This window comes from Phyllostomus discolor, chromosome 10 (assembly GCF_004126475.2).
Source record: "Phyllostomus discolor isolate MPI-MPIP mPhyDis1 chromosome 10, mPhyDis1.pri.v3, whole genome shotgun sequence".
Lineage (NCBI taxonomy): Eukaryota > Metazoa > Chordata > Mammalia > Chiroptera > Phyllostomidae > Phyllostomus > Phyllostomus discolor.
The window spans coordinates 10,233,981-10,260,775 of NC_040912.2; the positions used below are offsets into that span (position 1 = coordinate 10,233,981).

Below are 26,795 nucleotides of genomic sequence, written 5' to 3' on the forward strand. Positions count from 1 at the left end.
AATCAGTGACTCATGTTCGTATTTCAGGCCACCATGCCCTGTGGGCTGGTCCATCCCAGATTTACCTAGCTTATGTCATGGAAGTTTCCAAAAAGTCTAAGTGCTTCGGCACTCTAGTTTATCTTCTCCACTCATAATAAGAGAGTTCTGAAAGATCATTTAAAAATGTTAAATTTCCCTTCATTTTTCAAAGCATTGGGAACACTACGGGCAATCTACTGGGAAAAGACAGCTCATTGTTCTGTTTTTTTCCCCCCACAGAGAATTTATGTCTCAAAAGATATTTTTCTAAAAAGAGAAGTTACTCAATATGTCTCCCTGGCCAACCTAGAAACTGCTATAAATTCAGAATTCATTCTTATCCGATGTTCTTAATTATAAGATAAGTAATCTTTCTGTGTTAGTTTTAATTCCACGCTATTTATCATCTCAAGTAGAATGCCACATAGCAAAAACCATTTGGGGAGTTTTATTAATAAAGCCCTAATCCCACGGCTTGTAACACATGTCTGAGAATAATGCTTTAACTACAGTAAAGCTCAGTGGCTGTAACGCCCACTCCATAGTTATAACTGTCCCCACGTGAGCCAAGTCACCTTTCCCAGTGATGATGAGTGGTGGCTCCTCAAAATGGGTCTCAAAGAGCTCATGGCAGGTGATCGGCTTCAATGTCTTCTGCCCTGGAGATGGAGCAAGGATCACCAGCTTTGTGACCTTCCTGGCCTAGAATTTCCATATTATGGAAAATGCGGATAGGTAAGCAAAAGAGATGCAATACTCGAACTCAGTTTTACAAAGAGACTCTTCGGAGATTTTGCTGTAAACCTATCTGTATACATCTCTGTACAGGCTGGCCAGTCAGAAGGCAAACTTGCACGCCCACACGTGTGAGTTTTCCATATATTGGCATTGGGTGACTGATCTAGGAACGTAATACACAATATGGTCTTAGATCTTGTATATAAAAGTCCAACAGCTACTTTACAATCAATTTTGCATATTTGATAGCTACCACCTCCCTGGGCTAATCTGCCATGACCTATAATGTTACATTATAATTAGACCCTATTTCTCCCCTCTTGATTTAGACAAATTATGGATTAAAGTAAATAACTGGTAAAAGCGTACGATGACAATCAGCAAAGAAGATCACATTCTTATTCCATCTGCTTTGAATCGAGAAGGAGTTTGAAAGGGGCTCCGTCTCAGACGTCCAGAGCTCTGGCTTTGGCAATCCCCGGCGACGAAAAGCAATCTCGCTATGATTGAAAATGGAGGTGTCAACTCAGGCAGGCTCCACGCTGCCAGCAGCGGGAATCACCATTTGAAATGACTTCCAAAGCCAAAATAAATTCTGCCGAATGGAAATCTGCCTTTATCCTGGGCTTCTATCTCCAGGAGATGGTATGTGTTTTACTCATTATGAATCATCCTCTCCACTCCTTTCGGCTAAGGCAAAGGAGGACGAGCAAGATGCACTTACAGACTACATGGCGCTGGGCCCGCTTCTGACATAACGTACATGCGTGACAAAGGAGACTGTCCTGCGAAAAAAAATACTTTGCTTTTGAGTAGCACTTGACCAACGCCGATATTATTTTAAATATAGATGTGAAGATGCGTGGAAAACGCTTTCACTTTAAATCTCCACATGGCTTAGCTATTGTAGGCCCTTCTATTGCTTCTCACAAGAATCGTTTCGGTAAGCAGAGGAGACAATGTTCCCCCGTTGTTGCACGGGCTTAACACTGAGACAAAGACATGCCGTGACTTCAGATCATAAAGTTACTAACGACAGAAATGGCTTCCGATGTTCTTTCTTGTGACTTTTCCTTAAGCAACGCAGGGTTTTGGAAATAAATGCAGCCTGGGCATTTAACAAACAGAAAAAAGCTTCGTATTGTGAGGTTTCTTAACATCATAATGAAGTCATGTTACTTAGGTATATATTATACTTTAGTTAAAATTTAGGAGTCTCTGACCATGGCCTACATGTCTATTTTTTTTTAAATTATATTTACTGTGTTCACATTTAGTGTCACCTCATCAGGAATTGCTTCATAGTTTTTCGTAATTGGAACATTTCCAGTGGAAAAAAAAAGAACTAAGTTAATGATTAAGAAGGAAGCATGGTGATTGCAGGGGGGAGGGGTGTGGGTGAAGGTGGAAAAGGGTATGGTGATGGGAAAAACAATGAAAATGAACTATTAGAAAAAAGGAAGAAGGATGAAACCTTATCATCTGTGACGACATGGATGGACTGCGAGGGTATTATGCTGAAATAAGTCAGACAGAGAAAGACAAACGCCATGTAATTTCATTTACATGTGGAATCTATAAAACAAAGTAAACAAACAAGCAGAACAGACACAAACTCTCACAGATACAGAGAACAGACCCATGGTTGCCAGACGGGAGGGAGCTGGGGCACTGGGTGAGCAAGGGGAAGGGATTAAGAAGTATGAATTGGTAGTTACAAATAGTCATGGGGATGTAAGTGCAGCTTAGGGAATACAGTCTATAATATTGTAATCGCTGGGTATGGTGTCAGGTGGGTGGGAGGCTTATCAGGGCAGCTACTTTGGAGGTTATATAAATGTCTAACCGCTATGCTGTACACCTGAAACTCATAGGATATTGAAGGGCAACTGCCACTGAAAGATACATTTAAAAAAAGAAAAGAAGAAAGGGCTTCTTAGCTGGGACAGCGATTCCACCTAAGTGTTCCTCTTTCAGTTACGTGGCCCTTGGGACGGTGTGACCTGGGGCCATCAGTGGGAGTGCTCTCTCCTCGCAGGTGTGTTTGCTGCTCCAGCTGCTGCTGTGGTTTTAACAGTCTAGTCAAATGTAACTACCTTTTCCTTGATGAAAAGCTCCTGGCTCTTAAAATAGAAAAGCACTGGATTTTACTGCCTGCCGAGTGTTAGAGAACCAAGTCAACAGGGTTTGAAGTCACCGAGCAATGGGGCCCGGCAGTGGTGTAGATGGGTCACAGCTGGAATTTTCGTACACTGCTGGGTGGACGAGCAAACTCGCAAAACTACCCTGGAAAACCGTTCAGTGGTATCTTGTAGTGTTGACTGTGTACCTACCCCAAGACTAACAGTTCCACGTGTAGACATGGATAGAGCAGACAGTGTCCATACGTGCACACGCAAGAATATGCATAGCAGGATTTTTTGTAGGAGGACCAAGTGGAAACCACCCAGAGTCATCAAAGACAGAATACCTAAGCATATACACATATGTAGAAATTGGAATATTCTACAACGGCAACAAAGAATGGACCATAGGCAGATACAACATAGCGATGAATCTCAAGGCATAACGTTAAGTGACATAATCTAGATAGCCAACAGTAGAGAAGCGCGTAATGTGTGATGCTGTGCATATAAAACTCAAAAAGAGATGAAATGACCCTACGGTGAGAAAGCCAGAAAGTATTTAATTTGGGGAATAGTAGTAAAGACACTTCAGTGTTTCATGGGAAGGCCTCAGTAGGTTGGTTATATCTACCTGCCTATATTAAAACTTGGCTTTAAAAAGCATATCTTGCCCTGGCTGGCATAGCTCAGTGGATTAAGCACGGGCTGCAAACCAAAGTGTTGCAGGTTCGATTCCCAGCCAGGGCACATGCCTGGGTTGCAGGCCATGGTCCCCAGCAACCGCACATTGATGTTTCTCTCTCTCTCTCTCCCTCCCTTCCCTCTCTAAAAAATAAATAAATATTTTTTAAAAAAAGCATATCTTCATAGGCCACTACCTTTTCACAGTGTTACCATGTGATTGCAGCAGTCCTGCCTGCCTCCACCAAGCGTGACTTCTGCTTATCACTCAGGTCACAGCACAAACATAAGAAGGAACGGAAGCTGACCCCGGCGCTGAGAACAGAAGGTGCCACTCTCCTGGCAGGAGTCAGGATGCGGGGGTAGGTGGGAGGCGGTGTCACTATCCCAGATAAGACAGAAGTCACCTAGGGCCCTCTACAGCTTTGTAATTAATTTCCACTCATTGTTTCCCTTGAGTTGCCTATTTTTTAAATTAAGATGAAGAGGGTTAAAACTACAGGCTAAGCCTACTTTTAATAATATCTAAACCTCACCAGTCACTTCCATGTTTTAAGTAAAAATTAAATGCCTTCTAATTGCAACGTTGGCTAATCAGGATGATAAGCCGTCCAGGGTGTCCTGATTGAACTGCTTACTGCCGGCTCCTTCGGTTCCGAGCAGAGACACACACCTTCCTGCGTACACACGGGCATTAATGCCCACTCAGGGGACCGCGTTCCGCCTGCCCCCCAACCCCCCGGGGATGAAGCAAACAATCAGAAACGAGTCTCTCATTCAGACACTCTGAGTCACGCATAGTCTAAAGGAAATCATTCTCACTCGCTCCAAGGAACTGAAGGAAGAACTTCAAGGACCTTGGGGCCCCACGACATCCTGTAACCTATATCCCCACTCAATATTTATATTCAAATGAAAGGCATTATTAGGACTCTTCCATCTTGAAGATTAACTTTCTATGTTCATTAAAATGATCTGATATATCACCCTTTTCAAGACATTTTTTTCAGCTGATAAACGTGCCAAACACTTTAACTTTTCCCGCTGGCCCTCCCAGGCTGCAAATGCAGCCGCTGGTCGGGGCTGCGGGCTTCTTTTCCACCCTGCCTGAGACAGGGACAGAGCGCACCAGCAGCTCCCGGCACCCACGCTACCGGAGCTAAGGCCCGTCCCCCCGGCAGTCAGGGGAAAACATGCTGAATCTTCCATAATTACTGCGTTGCAGAAAAGGCAGTGGCAGAGCAATAGGTCAGATAACTACTGTGGTTTGCTCTTTGCAAGGCACAGCCTGAGATAATATAAAAATAATTATACGCACCAACCCGATTTTGCAAACTGCTTATTTAGTTTTCTAGGTCAGTATAGCTGGTCACATCCCTCTGAAAGTTAAGTTTTCCAGCTGACCGCAAATGGTGAGTTCACTTACATTATTTCTGTGTAGCGTTGCATATTATTTAGAAGTTCAAGGGACTGTGATGTTTATTCCTCATTCTCTGAAGGGTCCTCCCGCCCAGTAAGGACTGGACTGGGGAGAGAGGGCAGAGAGAAAGCCACGCTACTGTGAAAGTTTAACACCGTCTTCATTACGGTGTAATTAAAACATCAGGTACGTAAAATAAATTCCAAGTGACTTAACACTGAATCCACTCTAATTTGAATTTAGCATTTGAATGCTAAAATAAGTATAATTTTCATAAGAATAGCCAGCTCTAGGAGAACATGCTAATTTTCCCTTTGTTTCAATTTAGCTTATCCTCAATAATTGATACACCCCCCAACATTGCAATGGTATTATTTTGCCTTTATGGAGGAACATGTTGACGCATCAGTTGTCCCTGTGATTTCCAGGCTGCATCAGTGGCCTCAGAAATTTCAAGCATCCACTCTGCGAGACCTGAACCGGCTCGCTGAGATCTTGGTTGGTGAGGAGAGGGGCGCCCCAAAAGCACCAGGGCACGCAGCAGGGCAGAGGCCAGCACCCCAGCCCAGAGAGGAGCTGAACGGTGACAAAGAAAGCACTCCAACTGGACAACGGATCTCACTTGCGCTTTTCCACCAAGCGGCAAAAGACGGTTTTAGGAAACGTGGTCAGCGGGTTTCCAAATGGATGCGTCTGTGTGCCCCACGAAGAAAAGCCAACGCTAGACAGAGCCCCGGGCAGGCTTCCAGCCCTGTCTGTCACGATGTGGATCCCAGAGCAGCCAGTCAGGCGTCCTGCTGGGGTTTCCAGCCACCCGCGTGTCCTCCACCAGCTTCCCCAACCCTAATTGTCTTTTTCCTTCTCTCAGACACACGGCAGAGGCTCCGTGTCTCTGGAAATTAATCACTATTGGAGAGATTAATTGGAATTTTAAGACTATTAATTGTAATTTCCTCTTCCCCTTGCTTTTTTAATGTTGAAGGAAATCTACAAGGACTCTTTCAGCAACTAAAATGCCTATTTAAAAAAAAAAAGTGTTCCAACCCCCCAAACTGCTGCTTTTCTGAGATTTTGACTCTATGGCTTGTCAGTCGTTACAAGGAAGAATTACTTAGGCTTGGTTATAAACGTCACCTGGGGATTCAAAATAATTGGTTTATGTAATAAGATTAATTATACGTAACCATTAACATATTCAGTGGTGTCATTTCTACTCTCTAAAAGGGCTCTTTCATGTTTAGAATCAGTCACTCAAGGATAAGATAAGTTAAAACTGAAAGAAAAGATAGTAGCTAAAAATTTGTCCCATAGGCTAGGGTCCTCTGAAAGTTTTCTTTCCCCTGGAAATTGAATCTACCTTATGACACAAAGACACACACTTATGTCCCACATGCCACAAAGACACACATACACACTGGCACATAGACACAACAGACACACACGTGTATACACTCAGCAATTCACAGGCATACCCACGTACACACACATTCACACACACACACACACACACACACACACTACTTTCCACCAGAGCAAATCCCTGCCCTGGAATAACAGAGCAACAGTTATTTCAAATTCCTGTTCAACCAGGCAGCAACAGTCTCCTGGCACGAGCAGGAAGGTAAAATTGTAACTCAGAGGGAAGAAACCAACTTTGGATAACAGACTTGGACTCATGTGCTGGTTTTAAAAACACTTTCCTCGTGGTAAGGAATTACGACGGACGAGCCTGCCTCCAGGCGAAACAAAGCCCGTGATGAGGACATCCGGGAGGCCGCGAGACCGTGACATTTGCAGAACCGGAGAGCACGAGAGGCTGGGAGTGCTCGTCCGTCCGGCTAGAACCCCACGGGCCAGGAGAGGCGGAGCGTGAAGGGCCTGGCCTCCTGTTGAGCCTTCTTGTTCCCCGTCAAGAGGCCCTACCTGTGTCGCCCTTTGGAAGGGTCCCCACGTGAGAATTCTGGCATCTTTCAGAAGGGACAGAAATCGCAGAAGGCAGTGTTCTGAAGGAATAACCATTTAAGAGAAGAGTTTTGAGCTATAAATATTTATACTGATAAAAACTTTATAAGCGCTACAAAGTTCCATGAAGCCCATGTTCATTGTTGACGCTTGGACGGTAAACTCCTCTTTGGTGAGGTCCGTGTGTCCTTTCGGTCATTCATGCAAAAGGTGCTGTTAAGCACCTAAGAGGCTGTGCAGGCCCTCTACTCCTGACTGGCGACCTGAGGCTCTCTGTCTTTATGGGGTGACGATGCCCTGGGGACAGACTGAACCATCAGTTACAAAGGGGTCACTTCCTGTCTCTCTATGTCCCTCTCAGGGGCACCCACGGTGGCCGGCACCAAGTACACACTCAGCATGTATGGAAGAGAGAAGGGGGAAAGGACAGAGGAAGCAAGGATGAGAAGGATAAGGCTCAGAGTATTGTCACCTCCCTCCCCATTTTTTCACATGAAATACTCGGGTACAGCAATAATAAAGGGATACTCACACTGGGTTAGGCTATACCGTGCACTCAACCATAACCATCTTTACTGAACCTCCATCTGAAATCATGACTTCAAAGACACATTCAGAAGGGACGATGTTTTCAGTAACGTGGCCCATGTCAAACCAGCCTCTGGTCAATGAATTGGCGGCAGTCGGGGCAGACAGCCCAGGAAGACAAACATCACACCCTGCTGACGGAGAAGAACAAGCTCACGGGGCAGAAGGGACAAAAACTGCTCTGTAAGAAGCGAGATTAGCTTGAGCGCCGCTGCCAAGGAGTCAATACTGATCCAGGAAGTTTTCCATCCTGGTAGGGACGGAGCTTTCTAGAAAAGTCAGCTTGTAATGAGATTTGGCCAACACACGGCCAATGGAGCGATGGGCCAGAGGGTCAAGGAGCCATTACTCCAACTCTGCATGTAAAAATGGAAGGAAAACATTAACAAAAGTTCGAGGACAATGGTGTACCAGGACTAATTCCAGTGCCTGCGTGGTAGGAAGACAGTAAGACCCAGACCCCTCTCTCAACGTGCAAAGGCCATTGATTGGTCAAAGGCCACAGAAAAGGAGGCCCATATTGACGTAGAAATAAAAGTGCCAAAAGGGCATAGGATTGAAATGACTCGTGTTTGAAAGGAAGAAAGTAATCCTTCAACGAGGGTTTTGGCAGGGTCTACCCATAACCTCCTTCGGCGTCAGGACTGAGAAAGCACGACCACGGCTTCATTTCTGCAAAGTCCCTTGTGTTTCCTGCCTCAGATTAACGAACAGGGACCTTGCCGACTGAACTGAAAAGGGGGATCAGTGCTTGTGTGTGTGTGCACATGGGTTTGTGCACGAGTGTGTGCAGGAGATCACAGGAATTATATCCAGCAAGCGGTATTTTTTAAAAAGAGTCCCTATCTTTCAAGAGGCACGCATGCACATGCAGTATTGGTGGCTAGTCTGTGTTGAATAGCCAGAGAGGTTCTTTGAAAACAGATGGAAGATCGTGGCACCCTTCTAGAACCCTCCAGGGCCACGGTTTCTCACTCAGTGCAGAAACCAGAGCCCTAACCATGGCCTACAAGGCCCAGTGTGATGTGCCCCCACCACCTTTACTGCTCAGCCCAATTCACCCCTCACTCACGTCAGCCCCAGGGGCCTCGTGTCTGTGCCTGGAACATGCCAGGCACAGTGCGGCGTCTGAGCATTTGCAGTTGCTGCTCCCTCCGTCTGGGATGCCCTTCCTCCTGATGTCTGCATGCTGGCTCCCTCGTCATCAGTGGCATCTTCCCACAAGGCCTTGCCTGACCATGCAATTTCACGTTCAGAAGAACCCCTGCGTGTCTTCTCTCCCTCCTTCCTGTATTTTCTCCTTAGAGCTCACTGCTTTTTAATTTACCACAGACATTATAAATTATATACATTATAATCACATACAATAATGATGTGCATACTTCCTATATACATAAATAAATTACAAATAGTTCCTTTTGTTTATTGTCTCTGTATTCAGAAACCCCACAGGGACCAGAACTTTTGTCTGTTGTGCTCACTGGTAAACAGTCGATAAACACACATCAAACTACATGTGTGTACATGATGTGTGTGTGTGTGCCTCTGTTGGGTTGTGATGTAAAATGTGTTTCTTAGTGTGAACCGCAGTCCCAGGTGCTTGTGTAATACTGCCCTGGAGCGCAGGTGAGCGACCCCTGGGCTTGCCCAGAGTGACGATGGAAAGGTGAGTGTCGCACAGGCCCCCAGCAGCCGCTCTCCACATCTCACAGACGGGCGCCAATGGTGCCACAGATAATTGCTATGAGAAGTGCGCATGCGGGGAGGGAGGGTCGTTCCCCTGGGGTGGCACCAAGGCACCCTGAATTGGCGAGAGAAAACAGGCAGAGCCAGAAACTCATAAAATGTCAGGCCCCTCAGGGATGATCTGGTATCACCTACTAATTCTACACATGAGCCTCAAAAGTTACACAGGGATAATGTCACTTGCCCCAGGCCCTGTGAACAGCGAATTCTGAGATGAAACTAGCACAGCCCTGAGTCACAGGACACCTTGTCCAATAATCTCTCAATAAAAGATCCCGCCATGAAAACGAACAGCAGGAACCCGCTCTCCAAAGCGTTCCGCCTGTCCTCTTTGCTCCAGCGAGACCCTGGGATTCTTTCTCCAGGGAGTCGCCCATCACTTACTCCTCTCAGGCCGTGGCCGTGTGCAGGGCTCTCTGCTTTAAAAACAAAGAGCTGCTAATGATCGCTGTTCCCCACAAATCAAAGCTTTAAAAATTCTTTGCCATGGCAACCCGGCGTGGCGGAATCATCTACTATTATTCCCTGAATTTCTTACGAAACACTTCTGACACCAGGACCCGAGGATGGGAAAATCAGTCAAGAATCAAAACCTCCAGCCTCACTGTCCTACTTTTCATGAGAATGAAAGAATCTGTCTAACGCTGAATGGATGGCTCTGTATCACTCCACGGCCATCAAAGACAGGGCTTCCAACCTCACAGCGCTAAGCAGTGAAAACAACGCGTCAGGAAGAGCTGTCCGTCGCCTGGATTCGGGAGGGGAGCGAAACTGTTTTTGTCGGGGAGTGAGCATTAGCACAGAGCGAGTGGGGCCCAGCGGCTCGCTTCTCCGTGAGACTGAGCCCTTGGCCCAGCAGAAACCAGGTTTCTTAGCACTCACGGTGTTTCTGTGGTGGCCTTGGAGAATCCGGGGGTGAGGACATTCCTGACACACCTGTGGGGGACACCCTTGGGTGTTCCTTCCCTCTCCACAGAACCTGAAGCGGTCAGGGGTGCTCACCCCTTCTGAGACTCTGACTTCAGTCCCGTTACAGGAAGGAAGGAAGGAAGTCGTGATGACACTGAGTCCTATTGCCCGGCCGGCGATCGGTTCACAGACGATCGTGGGGCAAAACCGTGGCCAGTGGGGCCAGGGGAGAGCCGCTGGGGGGAGGGGAACTTCTGAGAACGGTGTTCTCACTCTCCACTCTTCTCGTGTTACATGTGACATCAGGGACTGCTGCTGGCACCCTGACACCCAAAGGAGGACGAGGCTGGGAACGAAGCCCTTCCACCAAGAGGGCAGGGCCCCGAGAACTGCAGGGAAGCAGGCAGCATCAGATGTCACCGTGTAGGACGCTCCTACCTCCCATTCTTAGCGTTTTCTGTGTTTGCGGCAGGAGAATCCTACCCCATACGATAATGACGCCCTAGAAAGTTCTGGTCCGGCCGTGAGGAGATGTCAATGTGCTTTGCACGTTGGTGTCAGCATGAGAAAAGCTGGTGAACCTCAGGCCTCAGGGACAGTGCATCTTTTTGGGGGAAAGCTTGGCCTGTGACACTAGGAAGTGGGAGGACCCAGGTGTAGTAGAACCCACACCCGGAGTGAGAGGTCAGGGCAGATGCGGAGGCCAGCACAAGGCCAGGGCCTCGCCCATGTGCGCTGTTGTCCCAGGCAACTGGGGCAGCCAGACTTCCCCCCGAGGGAGGACACACAACAGCGAATCCACTGTCACCCGTACCCACTTCCTCCTCTGGGTGCCAGGAAAACGCTGCAGATGGGCGCCTGAGGGAAGAACTGAGGAGGACAGTTCCATCCTTGCCCCGCCTGCGCACTCCCACGAATGGGTGTTTATCTGTACTTCGTGGGGGTGCTTATCTTCACTGTCAGCGACAGAAGGCAGACAGGCCTTCCGAACAGTGTGAGGGGAGCCAGCCACCCTATACATGCACACGGGCCGTTGAAGATGGACGTCTGCCCATGGAAGCGGCCACCCAGGGGGCTGTGCTCCCCAAAGACACCAGTCTTGGTCTCCATAAGCTCCCCACCAGGGCCAGGTCAGCCTCCAATCCACGGAAAGTGTATCTTGCTCTAGCAGACTCCAGACATGGGGGGAAGGGGCATTCCATACTAACCTGGCACTCAAAACCAGCAGGTCTTTTAAAAATGCTCATTGATGGGACACTTCTAGTGAAATTCCTGTGGTTTTAGAAAATTTCATTTTTAATATTCATATTTAAGGTCTGATCAAATGCATCTTTCTTTACTTGTCTGGGGTCCAAGTCCACACCATGAGAACATTCGAGACAGCCGTGCCTGTACAATACTTTAGTCTTTCTAACAAAGTATTTACAGTGCGATACTGTTATCTGACACAATCAAAGGGTGTCGGCTCTTTGATTAGAAACAACAAGAGCGGCAGCAGAGGACACCCCTGGCAAGGTCTGCACATGCGTCCGTCGAGCGGGGTATACCGAGGCAGCGGCAGGAGAACCTCCGTGCTGATCGCACGCAGCAACACCAGATACTCAGCCGGAAACTTGGGGCCCGGATGACTTGCATTCCACAGCGAGGGCAGGAGACTTGTTCCCAGGGCTGGAAAAGCTGCGTAGAAATCTAATTAACTAGTCATGAGAAACGCATTAATTGCTTTGTCCAGCACGAGGATTTGGCGGCTGCTGGGGGAAACTGGGGAAGGCTGAGCTGGCCCTCCCAGCCAGCCGTGGAAACAACGTCTCGGTGGAACCTTCTGAGGAGGTCGGGGGCTGGCAGCAGAAAAAGACCAATGTGGAAGTAGAAATGGGAAGAGGAGGGGCACCCCCATGTGCCGATCGAGATGTCCAGGACTGTGGGGTGAGCGCTGCTTGTCTGATTATATCCGGTCCAGGAAGGACCTGATCTACAGGTGCTTTTCCTGCCTGCTCCCTTTACGGCCTTTTCACCTTCTCATCCCTACTATATCAATACTTTTTTTTTGCCTCTTAAATAACAGCTTTATTGAAGTAGAATTCACATACCCAACGGGGCACCTGTTTAAAAGCTCACAATTCAATGCCTTTTAGTCTATTCACAATATGTGCAACCATCGCCACAACCAGTCCCAGAACAATGCATCACCAAAAGAAACCCGCACCCATTAGCCATCATCACCCGGGGTCCCCTGCCACCCTCCCAGCCCTGGGAAGCAACTCATCTACTTCCTGTCTCTGTGATTGGCCTTCTCTGGACAGGTCACGTGAGTGGAATCGCACAACGTGTGGTCTTCTGTAACTGCCTTCTCGCTCTCAGCGTCATGTTTGCAAGGCTCACCCCTGTTGGGCCATGTGTACCGTCTCACTCTCCAAAAACCTCTCTGGAGCTCTCTCTGTTCTACTTCTTTGTTCCTGAAGTGTTTACTATTTAGTCTGGAAAAGTGCTCGGGAACTACAAATCAAGTTTAAATAGAAATCCTGGTCCCAGAAAGCCCAAGTGACTTTATGAGGAGTCTCCTACCGCAACAAAGTACAAATAATCCATATCATAATTTTTTTTAAAAAAACGACTTTCTAACAATCATTAAAGGCACGTGACTAATGTGAACCAGCGATGGGGTCGTCACAGAACTGATTTGCATACCTGACTAGGGGAGGGGCTGCAGCCTTGTTCCCACGATGGGGTGCTGGAGACAGAAACACATTCGCTCACTCGACAATCAGTTCTCCAGTGCCCGCCGCATGGCAGACACCACTCCAGGCATGGGGGTTTGGCAGCGCACGAAACAGACAAAAATGTCTGTTCTCATGGGATACGTATTGGAGTGATACAATTATTCAAAGAGAGAAGAGAAACCAAGGGAATAACAAGCAGATATTTCAAAGTAGCAGCTATTTTTGGAAGAAAGGAATGAGAGAAGACGGGGAGGGCGAGGGAGAAAAGAACCTGGGAAGATGCAAGGGTAGATGATGATCCTACGTGAGGTGGTGGCTTTTTCTTTATTTTTTATGAGTGATGTTACTGCACTTCAGAACGTGTATATGCCACAGATACTCATTTACGTACATTGAATGTTACACCCAGTATAGTTTAAAAACAGCCACCCCTCTGGCTTGGAAAGTATGAACGGTGGTGTCCCTTTGGAGGAGGGGTTCATCTGGCTAATTCTACACGTGGGTGGGATGAGGGATGCACGGTGGATTGGAGCCTGGCTCTGAGCAGGGGAATTCCAGTCGGTGGGTTCCACTCCCAGGTTCTGCAAGGCTGAGCGGAGAGAGCAAAGGGCTGTATTTACGGAGATTTTTCCAGTGGTCTCAGAAGATCACACAGTCTCACTGGTCACGGATCCCCCCAGAAAGGCACCTGCGGACCATCTCCATTAGGAGGGGAACTTCGAGAGACCAGACATACTTGTATTTTGTTCACAGATTTTCAACTTGCAAGTGCCTTTCACAGATACCACCTACCCCATTGGATTCTCTCAACAAGTGTTATTATGCCGTTTTTCGGATGGGAAAACGGAAATGCAGAGGAGGCCCAAGTGAGCACAGCCAGTCGGTCCCCAACTCCCCAGCACAGGTCCCACAGCCCTGACCTGGAAGCCCAGGGTTCAGGCGAACCCACATTTACAAACCCCCACGCCAATGTTGGACATAAATTCCAGAGCATGAAACGTAAAGCGATAGAAAGAAACACCAGGCCACTCTAGGGACAGAAAACGAATGGAACTTAATACCCAAAGATGGAGCACCAGCTCAAACGATGTACCGACTCAGAAACACGATTCCATGAATTCCCGAATGACAGTCACGCTCGGTGATTTATGAAAAATAAACGTGTGCAGATGATTCCTGACGGGGCTGTGCATTTCCACAAAATACCCTTCAGTGCTGTTCCTGAGGTTGGAATAAAGAACCAAACAGGGTCTGCGGCAATTACTGTGTTCCTATGACGAACTACATGGTCTAGTTCGAAGTCCTGCCTTCTGTTTGTACCTGCCTAGGGTTTTCTGTGGCTACGTTCCTGATCTGAATCTGATTGTTCTCTATCAAGAGGGTTTACAAAGTCCCCGGGGAACTGCCTTTTCGACTGGGGAAGAATTTGTGTTTTTAAGGGAAAAGGGCGTGTGGGCTGTTTGGTTGCTTGCAACAAGCCTGGGGCTCTCATGGGGACAAAGTTCAACCCTCAGGCACATTAACGTCACACAGAAGAAAAATGTGCCCTGGTGGCTGAGAGCACCCTCAGCCCTGGACCTTGGTCTCCCGGCTGGGGAGATAACAGAGTGCAGCTGACTTCGACGCAGCCACTCTCGGCCAGAGACTAACAACTCACAGGGCACTTCCTGAAGGAGACGTAATAATGTCTTCTTTGCATAGGAAAGTCAGCGAAATAGTATTATTTACCCAATAACCGTGGTTTAACGGTCCCACTGTCTGCAGGGACAAACACTGTAAAACAGAATGGCTAATTTTTCCTATAATAAAGTGAATTTGAATGAGCAACGTAAATCAATATTAGGCAGCCAAATTATGTGTATTAATATCTACACATCATTAGCACAATCCCAAATGAATTCTTTTATTACTAAAAGAAATGCTGGGCTTGACTTTTCATTTCCCTCGGTATTAATTTATACGTAATATATTTGGTTAGAAATAACTTCTGTTGGAAACCTAATCCACGTCTCCTTTCTGTGCATACACATACACAGGAACACACGAAAACAGACACATGTATGCCCGCACACAAACACATACGTGTAAGTGTGTCTGCACATGCACATGTCATGTCAAGAAGCCTGGGTGCAGAGACTAGCACACAGAAATTCTCTGCAGAGGTCAGGAGAAAAATGAGCTCCTCCTTCTCTCAGCTTCTCTTTCCAACTTCGAGGCAGCGCAGGACTGCGGGCTTTCTCTGGAGGGAAGGGTGTACATAAATCTAACGAGTAAATATGGAAAGTCTAGAGTTATGGCGAAGCAAAAACCAGAAACAAAGCAGCAAGCCTGTCTAAGCGAGAATCTGATCAAAGCCCCAGCCAGTCCCTCTATATAGTATTTCTTTTTGACTTCCTTATACAGACCCAGTAAACGACGGACAGCTCTTAGCGTCTGAGCCTAAAACAAACGGGGACCTGAGCAGCGGGGCTGAACTGGGCCTCGGGAGAGGGAGGGGAAGTCTCTGGCTAGGCAAGTGGGCGTGGCTACAGCTGTGGGGGCCACTGGTCGGAGAACCAGCAGGTTCTGTTCGATGCAGTCTGTGATAAAGGCTGGAACAGGCTCACTGGAGTCGTCCAGACCAGTGCCCTCGAGTGCAAATACAATATGAGTCACGTAGGTAATTTTAAATATTTCTAATAGCTACATTAAACATATTCGAAGAGGTGAAATTATTTTTTAATGAATTTTCTTTACTATCCAAAAAATATTATCATTTCAACATAGAGTCAGTGTAATATTTGGAATTGTCTTTTTGTTTTGTGCTAAGCATTCGACTCTGGTACGTGTTTTACCCTGCGGCACATCTCCGCGTGGACTCGCCACACTTCCAGGGCTTCGGGGCCCATCTGGCTACCACACTGGGCAGTGCAGGCCCGGGGCTGGAGGGGCAGCCCCTTGGCAGTCCAGTGTTGCAGCTCCCACACCCTGGTGGATGCTACAGAAGATTTACGCATAAAACTACAGGCCTTGCTTCCTGTTTACTTGACGTCCTAACATGGATCCCTCGGGTTGATTCTTTGGCAGCAAAATTACGTACGTAAGAAAAACACTTCGGGGTGTTAGGGTGGCATTAACTGAAAACATAAGGAGGTGCCAGGTCCTGCTGCCGTGAGGAATAGCAGTCGGCCGGGACTGAGGGTACAGAGGGCAATGGCAGGGCGCCGTGAAATCCGGGACTGGGCCTTCGACGAGACAGATTTGCATAAGGGGATCAGCCAAGTGATTCTGTGATTCCAACTGCCCTCAATGGGGCAGTCTGCGTTATGGCGATAGTGAACACGCCGTGCCTGCCACAGCCCTCTGGCGATCCTGGTTTCTGACTCCAATGGCCTCGGCGTCCACCTCTTTCTCAACAGTGGCTTGAGATACCTCCTACCTTTCCAGCTTTTTCTGTTGCACGTGTGGATGGTAACAGAAGTTCCAGGAGGAGGCAGCTTCCTTTTCTTGGGAACCGTCACGTTCTTGCATCTTATTTGCATGCATTTTCCCCCAATTAAAAGTGCTGAAATTCCAAATGCTAACTTTATTTTCTAAAAGCAGTGTGCATTTGCTTTGCCCCATATGTGGGTCTTTGGCAGGAGCAAAAGACTTCGAGGCCAATGATTTGCTGATGGCCAAGTTGGGAGAAAATCACTTTCAAATTGTACGGCGTGGATATGCCGCTAGCGACGTCAATCCACATAGTCACAGTTTTCCTAGTTTCTTTATGATGTTTTGGGAGAGATGCAATGATAAGATCCAGACTTCTTCTGGACATGGGCATTTTTTCCTCTTTAAGGGTGAAATTACAGCTCCCTGGGGGTTATTTCAAAAAGAAATGGGGCCACCATTAGAGAAACTGCAGACCTTTTTTTTAAAGCTTGACTCAAACTTCAGGACTAGGAAAGTTTATGAACGTTTTCATTCCTCTCCCCAGCTGCATCCTCCAGCTGTCATTCCACAGTTTCCCTCAAGGTTATGAAAAATTACTTTTGTGAAAGAAAAGCTGATTTGCAAAATTAGTAAAATATCACCTAAGCAGCACGAGGAGCAAACGCAGGAATGGGAGAGCGTTCATACTAATTTTACACCAGTAAGGCCCCAGTCTGAGAACTACTACCCCTGTACACCAGAGCTGCCCAGCAGGATCTTCTGCAAAACGACAAAAATGTTCTATTTCTGACCATCTGATGTAGCAGCCACTAGCCACATGTACAAGAGAGCACTCAAAATGTGTCTACGGCCATTGAGGAAGTGAACTGGTTAAATTTAGCTCGACGTGGCTACACGTGGTGAGTGGCTACCCCACCGAACAGCACGGCTAAATAGAGGTAGGACGGCAGGCCCTAGGTGGAGGGGGTCTGCGTGCCCCCACCAGCACAGCAGCCTCGAGATGTGAGGCCCATTTAAAATACAAAGCACTCTGTGACTTGTTTTTGGTTTTTTTTGAAGATATTAAATAATGAAGCAGAACAGCCTCTATGAAGTCAGGCAGGAAAAACATCTGCAAGAAATTCTGGGAGGAAGATGCTCCTCTGGTGGGTGGGCCAGGAAGAGAAATGGGGAATGGGTGTTCTGAAAACACGGGTCCTAGCAAACGGGGCCCGCCACAGGCGAGCTGGGTGGCTCCGGCCAGGGCCTGGGGTTTGCCAGGCCCTGAGTCTCTCACTTACACAACGCCAGGATCTGCCAAGCAACCTCCAGGGTCCCTCCTCACGCTAACCCAGCAAGGAAATGTAAAAGTCAGTCCAGCTCAGGAGGAAAATAATCCTCAGGTAGGAACTGTGTGAGGTCTGTCTGAACCCCTTCCGTGATTTTGGTTCCTTTACTTTTCCACTTGGAATAGAAGCTGAAAACCATATGCTCTGCTGTCTGAACACTCAGGTCTGGGAGCTTCTTGTGGCGATAGCGGGGCTCCGTGTGCTCACCCCCAGCGGAGTCCTGTTCAAACGCCAGCGAAGATAATCAACTGAATGCAGAGTATTGCCATTCTTTTTTCCCCTTGTGTTTTTTTCTTTCATTTAAGCAATTTTCAGTAAAATGTTCATTGCAAGAATAGTGCAGCCCTGACTGGTGTGGTTCAGTGGGTTGGGCATCATCCTGCAAAATGAAAAGGCCGCTGGTTCGATTCCTGGTCCAGGTACCTGCCTCGGTTGCAGGTTCGGTCCCCTGTCAGAGAGCGTGGGAGAAGCAGCTGATCGATGTTTCTTCCTCACATCAACATATCGCTCCCTCTCTTTCTTCCTCCCTTCCCTCTCTTTAAAAATAAATAAAATCTTAAAATAAGAAGAGTGGTACCATGAACACCTAGGCACCCTTCACCGGGCAATACAGTTAAGTACAATTTCCCGCAAGTCCAGTGCCCTGGGTGTTCTCTCGGCAGGGTGATGACTTGGTAACACCTCCCAGTCTGCAACACGGGAGAGAACGAGCCTTGGTCAGGCTGAGCGAGGGTCTGAATGACTCCTGGGCCCCAGCACAACCACACTACTGTGTTTTCTCTGTTAACGGCAAACATCTAGCTCAGCCTTCACCTTGGATGTCACAAATCTTCACAACAGAGAAAGAAACAAACTAATAACCCCTTAGGAAGGAAAAGAATGGTCTTTGAAATTAAGAAGATACTGCTCTAATAATCTTAGCACCTCAACTCCAAACCCTGTGGCCTCTCTGAACCTATTTGTTTGTTCGCCAAACAGGATATGATGTTTACATTAGAGAAATATTGCGAGAATTACATGCGATGGTGTCAACAGAACGACGCGAAGCAGCCATTCAGCGCTGCTTGTTGCTTTCACGGTTTGCAAGCATTTTCCCAAATGGTGCTTCAAGAACGGCGGGCAACCCTGTGGAATAAATTTGTCAGATGTGGCTGTTTCTGGTTGGTGGCCAAGTGTGCTGGGGCTCAGAGATGTTAAGGGAAGGAGGGAGGAAAGGGAGAGGAGCGGCATCTATGAGGGGGCACGAAGGCCGGGTCTGTGGGAAGCCACGCTTCAGTGGCCTCTGTGAACACTCACGTCTACCCCAGGAAACAGGCTGTCACGACCGCAGTTTGCAGAGAGGTGTCTGAGGCTCAGAGATGCTAGTTTCACCCAAGACCACACAGCTCGCTAGCTGCAGGGCCTGGCGAAGTGTCTGGTGTCAGTGCCTATATTAAGGGTATGGGAGCCTTGGTTAAGGGCTCAAGAGCCCTGGTTAAGGGTTTGTGGGCTCTGAGGGTTCAAAGGCCTTGGTAAAGGGTTTCAATGCTCTGGCTAAAGGCTTAAGTGTCCAGATCTTCTTCTGACTCTTACTGTGACCTCTGACGAAGACACATTTCAGAACACGGGGTTGCTCACCGGCTCGAGGAAGCAAACCGTTTCCGCAGATCCAGCTGATTCTGCCAGGCCGCTCCTGGCATCCAGCTCCTCCCCTCGGGGAAGTGCTCTCCCCAGCAGGCCCGCCAGGGCGAGGGGTGATTGGCAGCCTGCACAGTGTGGTGGGCACAGCTCAGCTGCAGGCCTCTCATCCATGGGACCTCGGGCCCGTGAGGGGATTACAGCACTTTAAACAAGGCGATTCGCCGCACACCTTTATTAGAGAGTGTCTATGGGAACTCAGACGTTGAATGATGTAAAATAGCACTGTGCCCTGCTGAGGTTCTACGGTGTGTGGGCTGCAGGTGGGCGAGTCTGACAGGCCACACTGCAGAGGCGAGGCAGTGGAGCGACGAGACCATACGGTAAAGGCTCCAGTCAAGGGGTGGCCCCCACAAAGATGTCCGATTAATAATAAATGAGGGAGAAGCAGGCTCTTCGCACGAGCAGCTGGTGGATGGCTCTCCCTGGGCGCACAGTTGAGGAAGTTTGATCAACACTTGGCAGTGCGCACAAGCCAGGCCTTCAGCCTCCCACCGCAGCAGCCAGCCTCGGGGGCCCCGTGGCAGAGCAGACAGACGCGTGTGGGGCCAGCACATTCCTGACCGGGTTTTCCTCTAGTCATGGAGACTTGAAATACACCTCTGCTTTTGTTAGTACAACTCTGAAACACGTGAGTGTGTTTTATCACACTAACCAGCTACACGAGAGACTTGGGCATCCACCTTGACCCTCTGACCCGAAGCCACGTGAGAAACAGACCACCGGCTTCCTCTCCCATTGAGAAGAAGGAAGGAGAAGCCAGGAGGTGCTTTGGAGATTTGGAAACTATTAATAATAAAGTAGACCAAATGCGGGATTTATTTTTTAAAAAATCTCCAAATAGACATTTGACCAACATAATAACAGGTGAGAAAAGGAAGAGAGAAAGGGAAGGAGGGACGCAAGACAAAAGGGAAGAGAGAAGAAAGAAAAGAAGGAAGAAAGGATGGTAGGAGGGAAAGGAGGAAGGAAAGCTGTTCATTTTAGAAATTAAGTGACATATTTCAGGAGCCATAGAATTCGAATATATTCATCGAAGATAAATTATTGGTGGGTGATTGACAGATACTATAAATCATATGTTCATCACTAAGTCCATGGCTCTTTCTTCCTATCTAACTGATTGGCAGAAAACTCTTTTCCAGAACACCCCAGTATGACATAGCTCACATACGGGCTTTCCCAGTGCAGCACCTGGTTATTTTTCCTGTTGCCCAACAACAGGAGACCCCGCAGAATAGCAGGCAGCCCCCAGCAGGACGGACATGGCGGCCGGGCCCCAGGCAGCAGCTCAGAGAATGCAGCGTCCAGTTCAGTCCTGCACAGGCTGCCCTCGGGGGATACCTGAGTTCCAGGCCTGCTGAAAGCTCACCAAGTGACGGGCCATTCAACACACAGGGGTTGGTGGCAGTGGAGGGAATCTGGCATTTTCGCTAAAGTGCACAGGTCGCTGGGCCTTTGGCAAATACGACAGACGTGCCGTCGTGTTTAAGAAAGACCTCCTCGCCTCTGATCCTATGTCTGTGGGTTCATGTGGGTTACCTCACATGGACAGCGAAACTCTAATAAGTTAAAATGAGGGGTGGAAAGGTCACGAGGAAGACAGTAAGAGCAATACTGCGCATCTGAGTGAACGATTTCTCGCAGGGGGTTCATTTCAGCTCTGTGATTTTTCTTATTTGAGTTTTTTATTGAAATCACACTTTTTTTTTCCCTTGGTAATCAAATCTTCTGGCCACTCGAGGTGATTATGATATTAAATTACCGGCAGGTATCACTAAAACAAAGGTAAAGAAATTGCTTTTACACAGAATTGAATATTTCGGGAGAATCCAAATGTCCAGAAGAAGATTCCTCTGTTTCAACAAAGACACCCTGTTTTGTAGCGTCGGATACCTGGAGTTTCTGACTACACATACGTAAGTCCTGGAGGCAGTTTTATACTTCAGTTTTACCTTCTGCATCTAGAAATATAAAGATGTGTGTATGTCACTGGTTGCGGCCCTCTGATAATAAGGAATGAAGATTCCTATCTATCATCCCTAGAATCAACATCCATGCATTGCAGCCAGGCCTCTGCACCCACGGATGCGGAGGGCCAACTGTATGCACGGATCTACGCCACTTAATATGAGGGACTGAGCATCCTCAACTTGGTAACCACGGGGGTCCTGGAACCCATCCCCAGTGGATACCAAGGGACAATTGTATTTTCCTAGCCCGCGTTACTGTTGCATAGAATCTGGGGAAGTAACTCCTTCAGTCCATTCAGAAATGTTCTTTTCCCACGTGAGTTTAGATAACTGCACCTAATACTGATTTTTACCCTTGTTCATTTGCATTTTAATTTAAAAAGTCTATCTGGATTTCAATTCTATAATACAGTGTGTTTATGGTCTCAAAATCTTAACAGCTTCTTATCCTGAGGTCCCTGTAATATTTATTTTTTTCATCTAGTTCAGTTACTGGAAAACATCTCATGGCTGCTTTACTTATTACTTTACTTGAGTTGTTTGTGCAATTATCTATTTGGCCATCGCATTACTACATGCAAAAAGTTCTTATCTCAATTATAAAAGCAACTATAGCCCATGATGATTAAGAAAACTATTTTGCAAGTCAACCACAGTTTCCTTCAGAGTATAATCACAGGCTAGATTAAAGGCTTAAAAATAGGGACTAAAAATAAAGGTAATCAAACCTTCCTGCCAATCTAGGTGACTGTGAAATTTAATTACCAGCAGTTACCATGAAAACAAAGGCAAAGCAATGCCTTGTACACATAATTGAATATTCCAGAAGAAAATTTCTAAAGAGTTCTCAAAAACATGTATTTCAAAATTAATTTTAACCCGATTGTTTCGCTGGTTGTGTCTCGCCTGGTAAGACAGACAAAATGACACACGTGCGTGATGCGGGTCAACCGCGGCAAGTGTGAATCTGTTCTCAGGAAAGTCAGACCTGGGGCCTAATACTGAAGAAATGATTAGACCTTTACCCTTTGTGCAAACACAGCCGAAGCTCAAGCTTCCACAGCTACCTCTCTGAGAGAGGTGTAACCCGTGTTGTTGGAGTTCACCTCCCCCTAGGCTGGTCACCACAGAACCAACAGTGCTCGATTGTCCAAATATGTCCTAAGGCGTCCAAAGCTGTGTCATTAAACCCCCTGGCGCCGGAACGGAAAGGAAGCCTCCTACGTCATCAGCAGCAGGGAGGGACTTGGCGGCTCCGTGCACCGTGCTGCTCGTGGCCCCGTAAGCATGACTGTGCGGAGAAGAGGGATCACTGGGGGAGAAAAGATCAATAGCCCTAAGAAAGGAAGTTGAAAGCTAGGTCATGAACTTCATCTCCAGGCCCTTGCCTAAGCTCTTTCCTCTTCCTGAAATGCCTTCCCCTTTTCCTGCTTTCTGGAAAAACCCCACTCATGCTTCAAGGCTGAATCATCGGTCACCTCCACTGACCCCCCCAAACTGAGGTCATCGTCTCTTCCCTGCTCTCGCCTCCACACACTGCATCGCGTCCCGTTGGAACGCGGATTGATATGGGCTGGGCCGCCCCTGCTGCTGGAAGGTGCGGGAAAGGATCTTGATTCACCTCTCCATTCCCAACACGTGGGGCTATGCCTGAAATCTAAAAGACACTTAATAAGCACCTGTTTAATGGAGCTCAAAACTCAAGATCAAATATAATATGCAGTGTAAGAGGCAGATTTTACGTGTGTTGGACTTGTTTCTGCACCTGAAGTCTGAGCCAGTGACTGCCTTTTTTTTTTTCTTCCTCCAAGGTGCAAAGTTTATTCATATCAAGTACTTACATGTCACACCCTGTGTTAAATGCTCTATACATATCATCTCATTTAATCCCGATAACACTCCTAAGAAGCAGGCCCTATGATTAGCATTTGCCTCATTTGTGGAAAACCGAGGTTTAGAGAAGTTAAATAATTCACCCCAAGTTACCCAACTGGTCAGTGGTGGAACCAGAACTCAAGGGCAAGAATCACAGAACTTCAGAGGTGAAGTGAATCCCAAAATTATGTTTCCAGCTTGCCCTTCTTGAAGCCGAGGTTTATGCCCTACTGCCTGGTACGTAGTAGGCCCTCTAAAAAGGTGATTGGTTCGTGGAGTGCCCTCACTGCTCCGATTCTGACCTTTGCCTGGGAGGACCCAGCTGCCACCACAAACAGGCTCTATTCTTTCCTGCCCAACACCTCTCACAGGTGTGAATTGCTCCTGTCATCTGAATTATTCATGATTCACACCCTGAGAAGTGTGTTTAAAAAGAGAACTACAGGTCTCATTATTTTTCAAGACCAAGTGCCTGATTAATTGGTGAAATAGGCAACAGAAGCTCATGCCCAGGTTGATTCACATCAAGTAACATACCCATGCCCCCTCTTTGAATTTCAGCTTTCACATGTTTCTTCGGTTTCCATCAGGATTTAAAACTGTGCTAGCTGAGCAAGAAAGAGAACCATCGCAAGCATGGCTAGCGATTGCAATGCATGCAATTGCATGCATTTGCATGTCTGCAAAGCAATTACCATCATTTAAAGCCCGTAAGTACTGCGGCTTCAAATCCACGTGTTCTTCCTAAGGCTGGGTTAGGTTTTTCAACGAGATTTCTTACGCTACACCCAGGCCTGAAAAATTCAGATGCCACACCACCTGTAACTCATGCCATCAGCGGATCATGCGAAATGCCTGCTTTCCGGCCCTGTCCCCATCCTTCTCTCCTTTAGCCACCTCCCGCCTCTTGAGTTGATTTTCCAAGTGGGAAGTTTTATGAGAGGGATAACCACATGCTAATCGTGAGCCAACATCACTGCATTTCAAATTCAATGTTAGTCAACCAAAATGAATCGAAAAGCAAGCAGCCAGTGGGTGGAGGGTACTAAAAATAAGCTGCAGCATTTGCTGAGTTCTCAGAATTAAAACCACAGGCGGTCAACTTGTTGCTGTTCTTAATCAGATATGACTGTTCTGTCCCATTGGCTGCTACTATGAGAAACTTGAGCTATCTGTGTGTCTAACAGCACTGAGCTCTTGGTTAGCTGGCAGTGAGCGAGCAAGGAAGTGCCGTTTCCCTGGAACTCGACCTGCCAGAAAAGATAACAGATGGCTTTCAAGTGATCCTCTTGTGCCGCATCACAATTGCACCGTCGTCAAATTCACCTTGCATTTATGATTTAATTAGTCACACATCTACAGATACGGTTCCTGAATGCCTGGCTGGCTGTCCAGTATCTCCAACAAGGTGTTTCTTTCTTTGAGTTTAATTTTGGGTAATAAAAAATAACACACAATAGGAATGAATACAATATTAATATACTGAGTGTTTCCATTAGGACTTCAAGAGCCCTGAATACTGTACACCACACTAAGTGTCTTATCAGATTTCCCTTGAAGGTTCATCATTAAAGTTTTCAGTGACCTAAGAGGTGGAGGAATTCTACCTAATGCATCATCGTGATTAGAAACCTGTCATACTCAGAAGCCAGTGGGGGGTTGCTTCTATTGATTCCTGCTCTTTCAGGGTCGTTAGTAATTTTTTTTCTCTTCAATGAGACCCTCTGATCAACCATAGAAAAGCTGAAAGAAGACCTTCCTTTGCTGGCGTGCACTTGGGGGTGGGTGGGAAATGTGTGCCTGGAAAGTGAGATTACAGAGCGTATTCCAAGAGGCCACACAGGGAAAATCAATCTCTCTCTCTCTCTCTCTCTCTCTCTCACTCACACTCACACACACACACACACACACACTCGCACTTGTATAACCAAGCAAATTGTCAGAGGCTGGGCTCGACCTCCCGTTCCCTAATTGGCTTCAACCAGGACCAGACGGACACAATCCCTTCATCACTTCCATCTCAAACCCATGCCCCAGGCGTGTCTCTCCACGGAGCTAATTTCTGAAACAAACAAAGAAAATCAAGTCCGCCAGGAGCGAGGGTTTGCTCCCCTTTGCCTTGAATTTGGGCATCCAGCGTAGTGGAGCGTCATTGCAAGCGGGTCGGGGTGCCCAGCGTCACCCCAATCTTTCACGCCCCACCAGCCCCCGTGCCCGCTGCGCCGGAAAGTGCGAGCCTGCCCTGCTCCTTTCGCTTCTCCATGCTGCTCCCCAAAGCCCCAGAACGCCCGCGTCCGCACACTAAGGGCGCCACCGCTCTCCCACCGCTGCGCTGTCAGATGCCAGGCACAGAGGTGGTGTGGGCGCCGAGGGTGCTGGCAAACCAAACAAGTGTCACACCGGACGCCTGCTCTCACTCTCATAGAGCGGGCAGGGCGGCCACAGGTAGGTTCTATCCATCCCAGGGCGCGGGCGAGAGACCCAGCGCGGCAGCCGCGCCCGACAGGCTGAAACTCACCGGACGACACGGAGGAGCCGGACAGGCTGGAGTTGCTGGACGCTGCCATCTCCGCGCGCCCCGCGCGTCGCTGCTCGCTCAGCCCCGGTGCGGACGCAGCCTCCGCTGCCCTCGCCCGGCTGCTCTCAGCCTCCGCGGCCCCCAGCCCATGGCAAAGTCCTGGGGACGCGCAGAAAGCACCAGCCTCTGGACTCTGCCTGCACTTCCTGCTCCACCAGATGACGCGCTGCTGCCGCCGCTATTTATTTGTGGTTTCCGTCCCTCTCCGCGCCTTTGCACCGCTTTTCTCCGGGTGTTGGGCGGTAGGTAGGTGGGAGCGGAGGGAGGCCAAGGGGCGGGCAGAGCGGACCGATAGCGACTCCAGCCGAGCCCCAGCCGCGGTTAGCACTTCACAGCGCACGGCCGGGACCTGGGCTCCGGGGCGTCCCCGAGTCACCCCGTCAGCTACCCGCACCCTCCCCCAGGCTCCTGCCTTCCCAGAGGCACTTGAAGCAGCCCGGGCAAAGCCGGCGGGAGACAGACAGACAGAGCGACCTCCCCCTTTTCCCTCCGCCCCAACTCCGCTCGCGCGCACACAAAGGAAGGAGAGGAGACGCGGGAGTTCGGGGGCTGGTTCAGCCGCAGCGAGCTTGACAGCTCCTGCGTTGGGGCTGGAGGGGATGACTGCGTGCTGCCGGCGGGAGGACACTGGACCGAGGAGCGGGGTCCCTACGTGCTGGGGAGGCCGCCGGGGGGCGCGGGGCGAGCGCGCAGCGCCGCTCCACGGATTCGAAGGCGACTGGCAGTGAGGAGTGGGGGGGAGGTGTTGGGGCTGTCTGCGCCGGGCCAGACTACGGAGAGCCGCGAGAGGGCCGGGGTGGGAAAGGGAGGGCGCAGGCGGGGTCACTAAGGACACCCTGTTAGGCAGAAGGGGGCCTGGGGTGCCAAGCGACTGTGGAGCGCTCCTTCCACTCCCCTTCAAATTGTCCTTTGTTGCTCTGGAGCTGATGGTCCCAGCCCTGCAAGAAGGTAAGTTTTCTAAAACACCCTCAAAACACCCAGCAAAATAATCCAGCTGCATTAGGCACCCCAGCCATGGGCAGTGCCCGCCGGGCCCATG

General features: G+C 48.4%; 1 protein-coding gene across 1 annotated transcript in view; it reads right to left on the reverse strand.

The window, feature by feature from the left end:
• CHN2 (chimerin 2) overlaps window positions 1-26,477 on the reverse strand; it is a 256,940-nt gene extending 230,463 nt beyond the window's left edge. The window contains exon 1 of the mRNA XM_028525720.2: window positions 25,697-26,477. Within this exon, the coding sequence (XP_028381521.1) occupies window positions 25,697-25,745 (49 nt within the window). The 5' untranslated portion in view covers window positions 25,746-26,477. The remainder of the gene's footprint in view (window positions 1-25,696) is intronic.
• Between the last annotated feature and the right edge of the window lie 318 nt (window positions 26,478-26,795).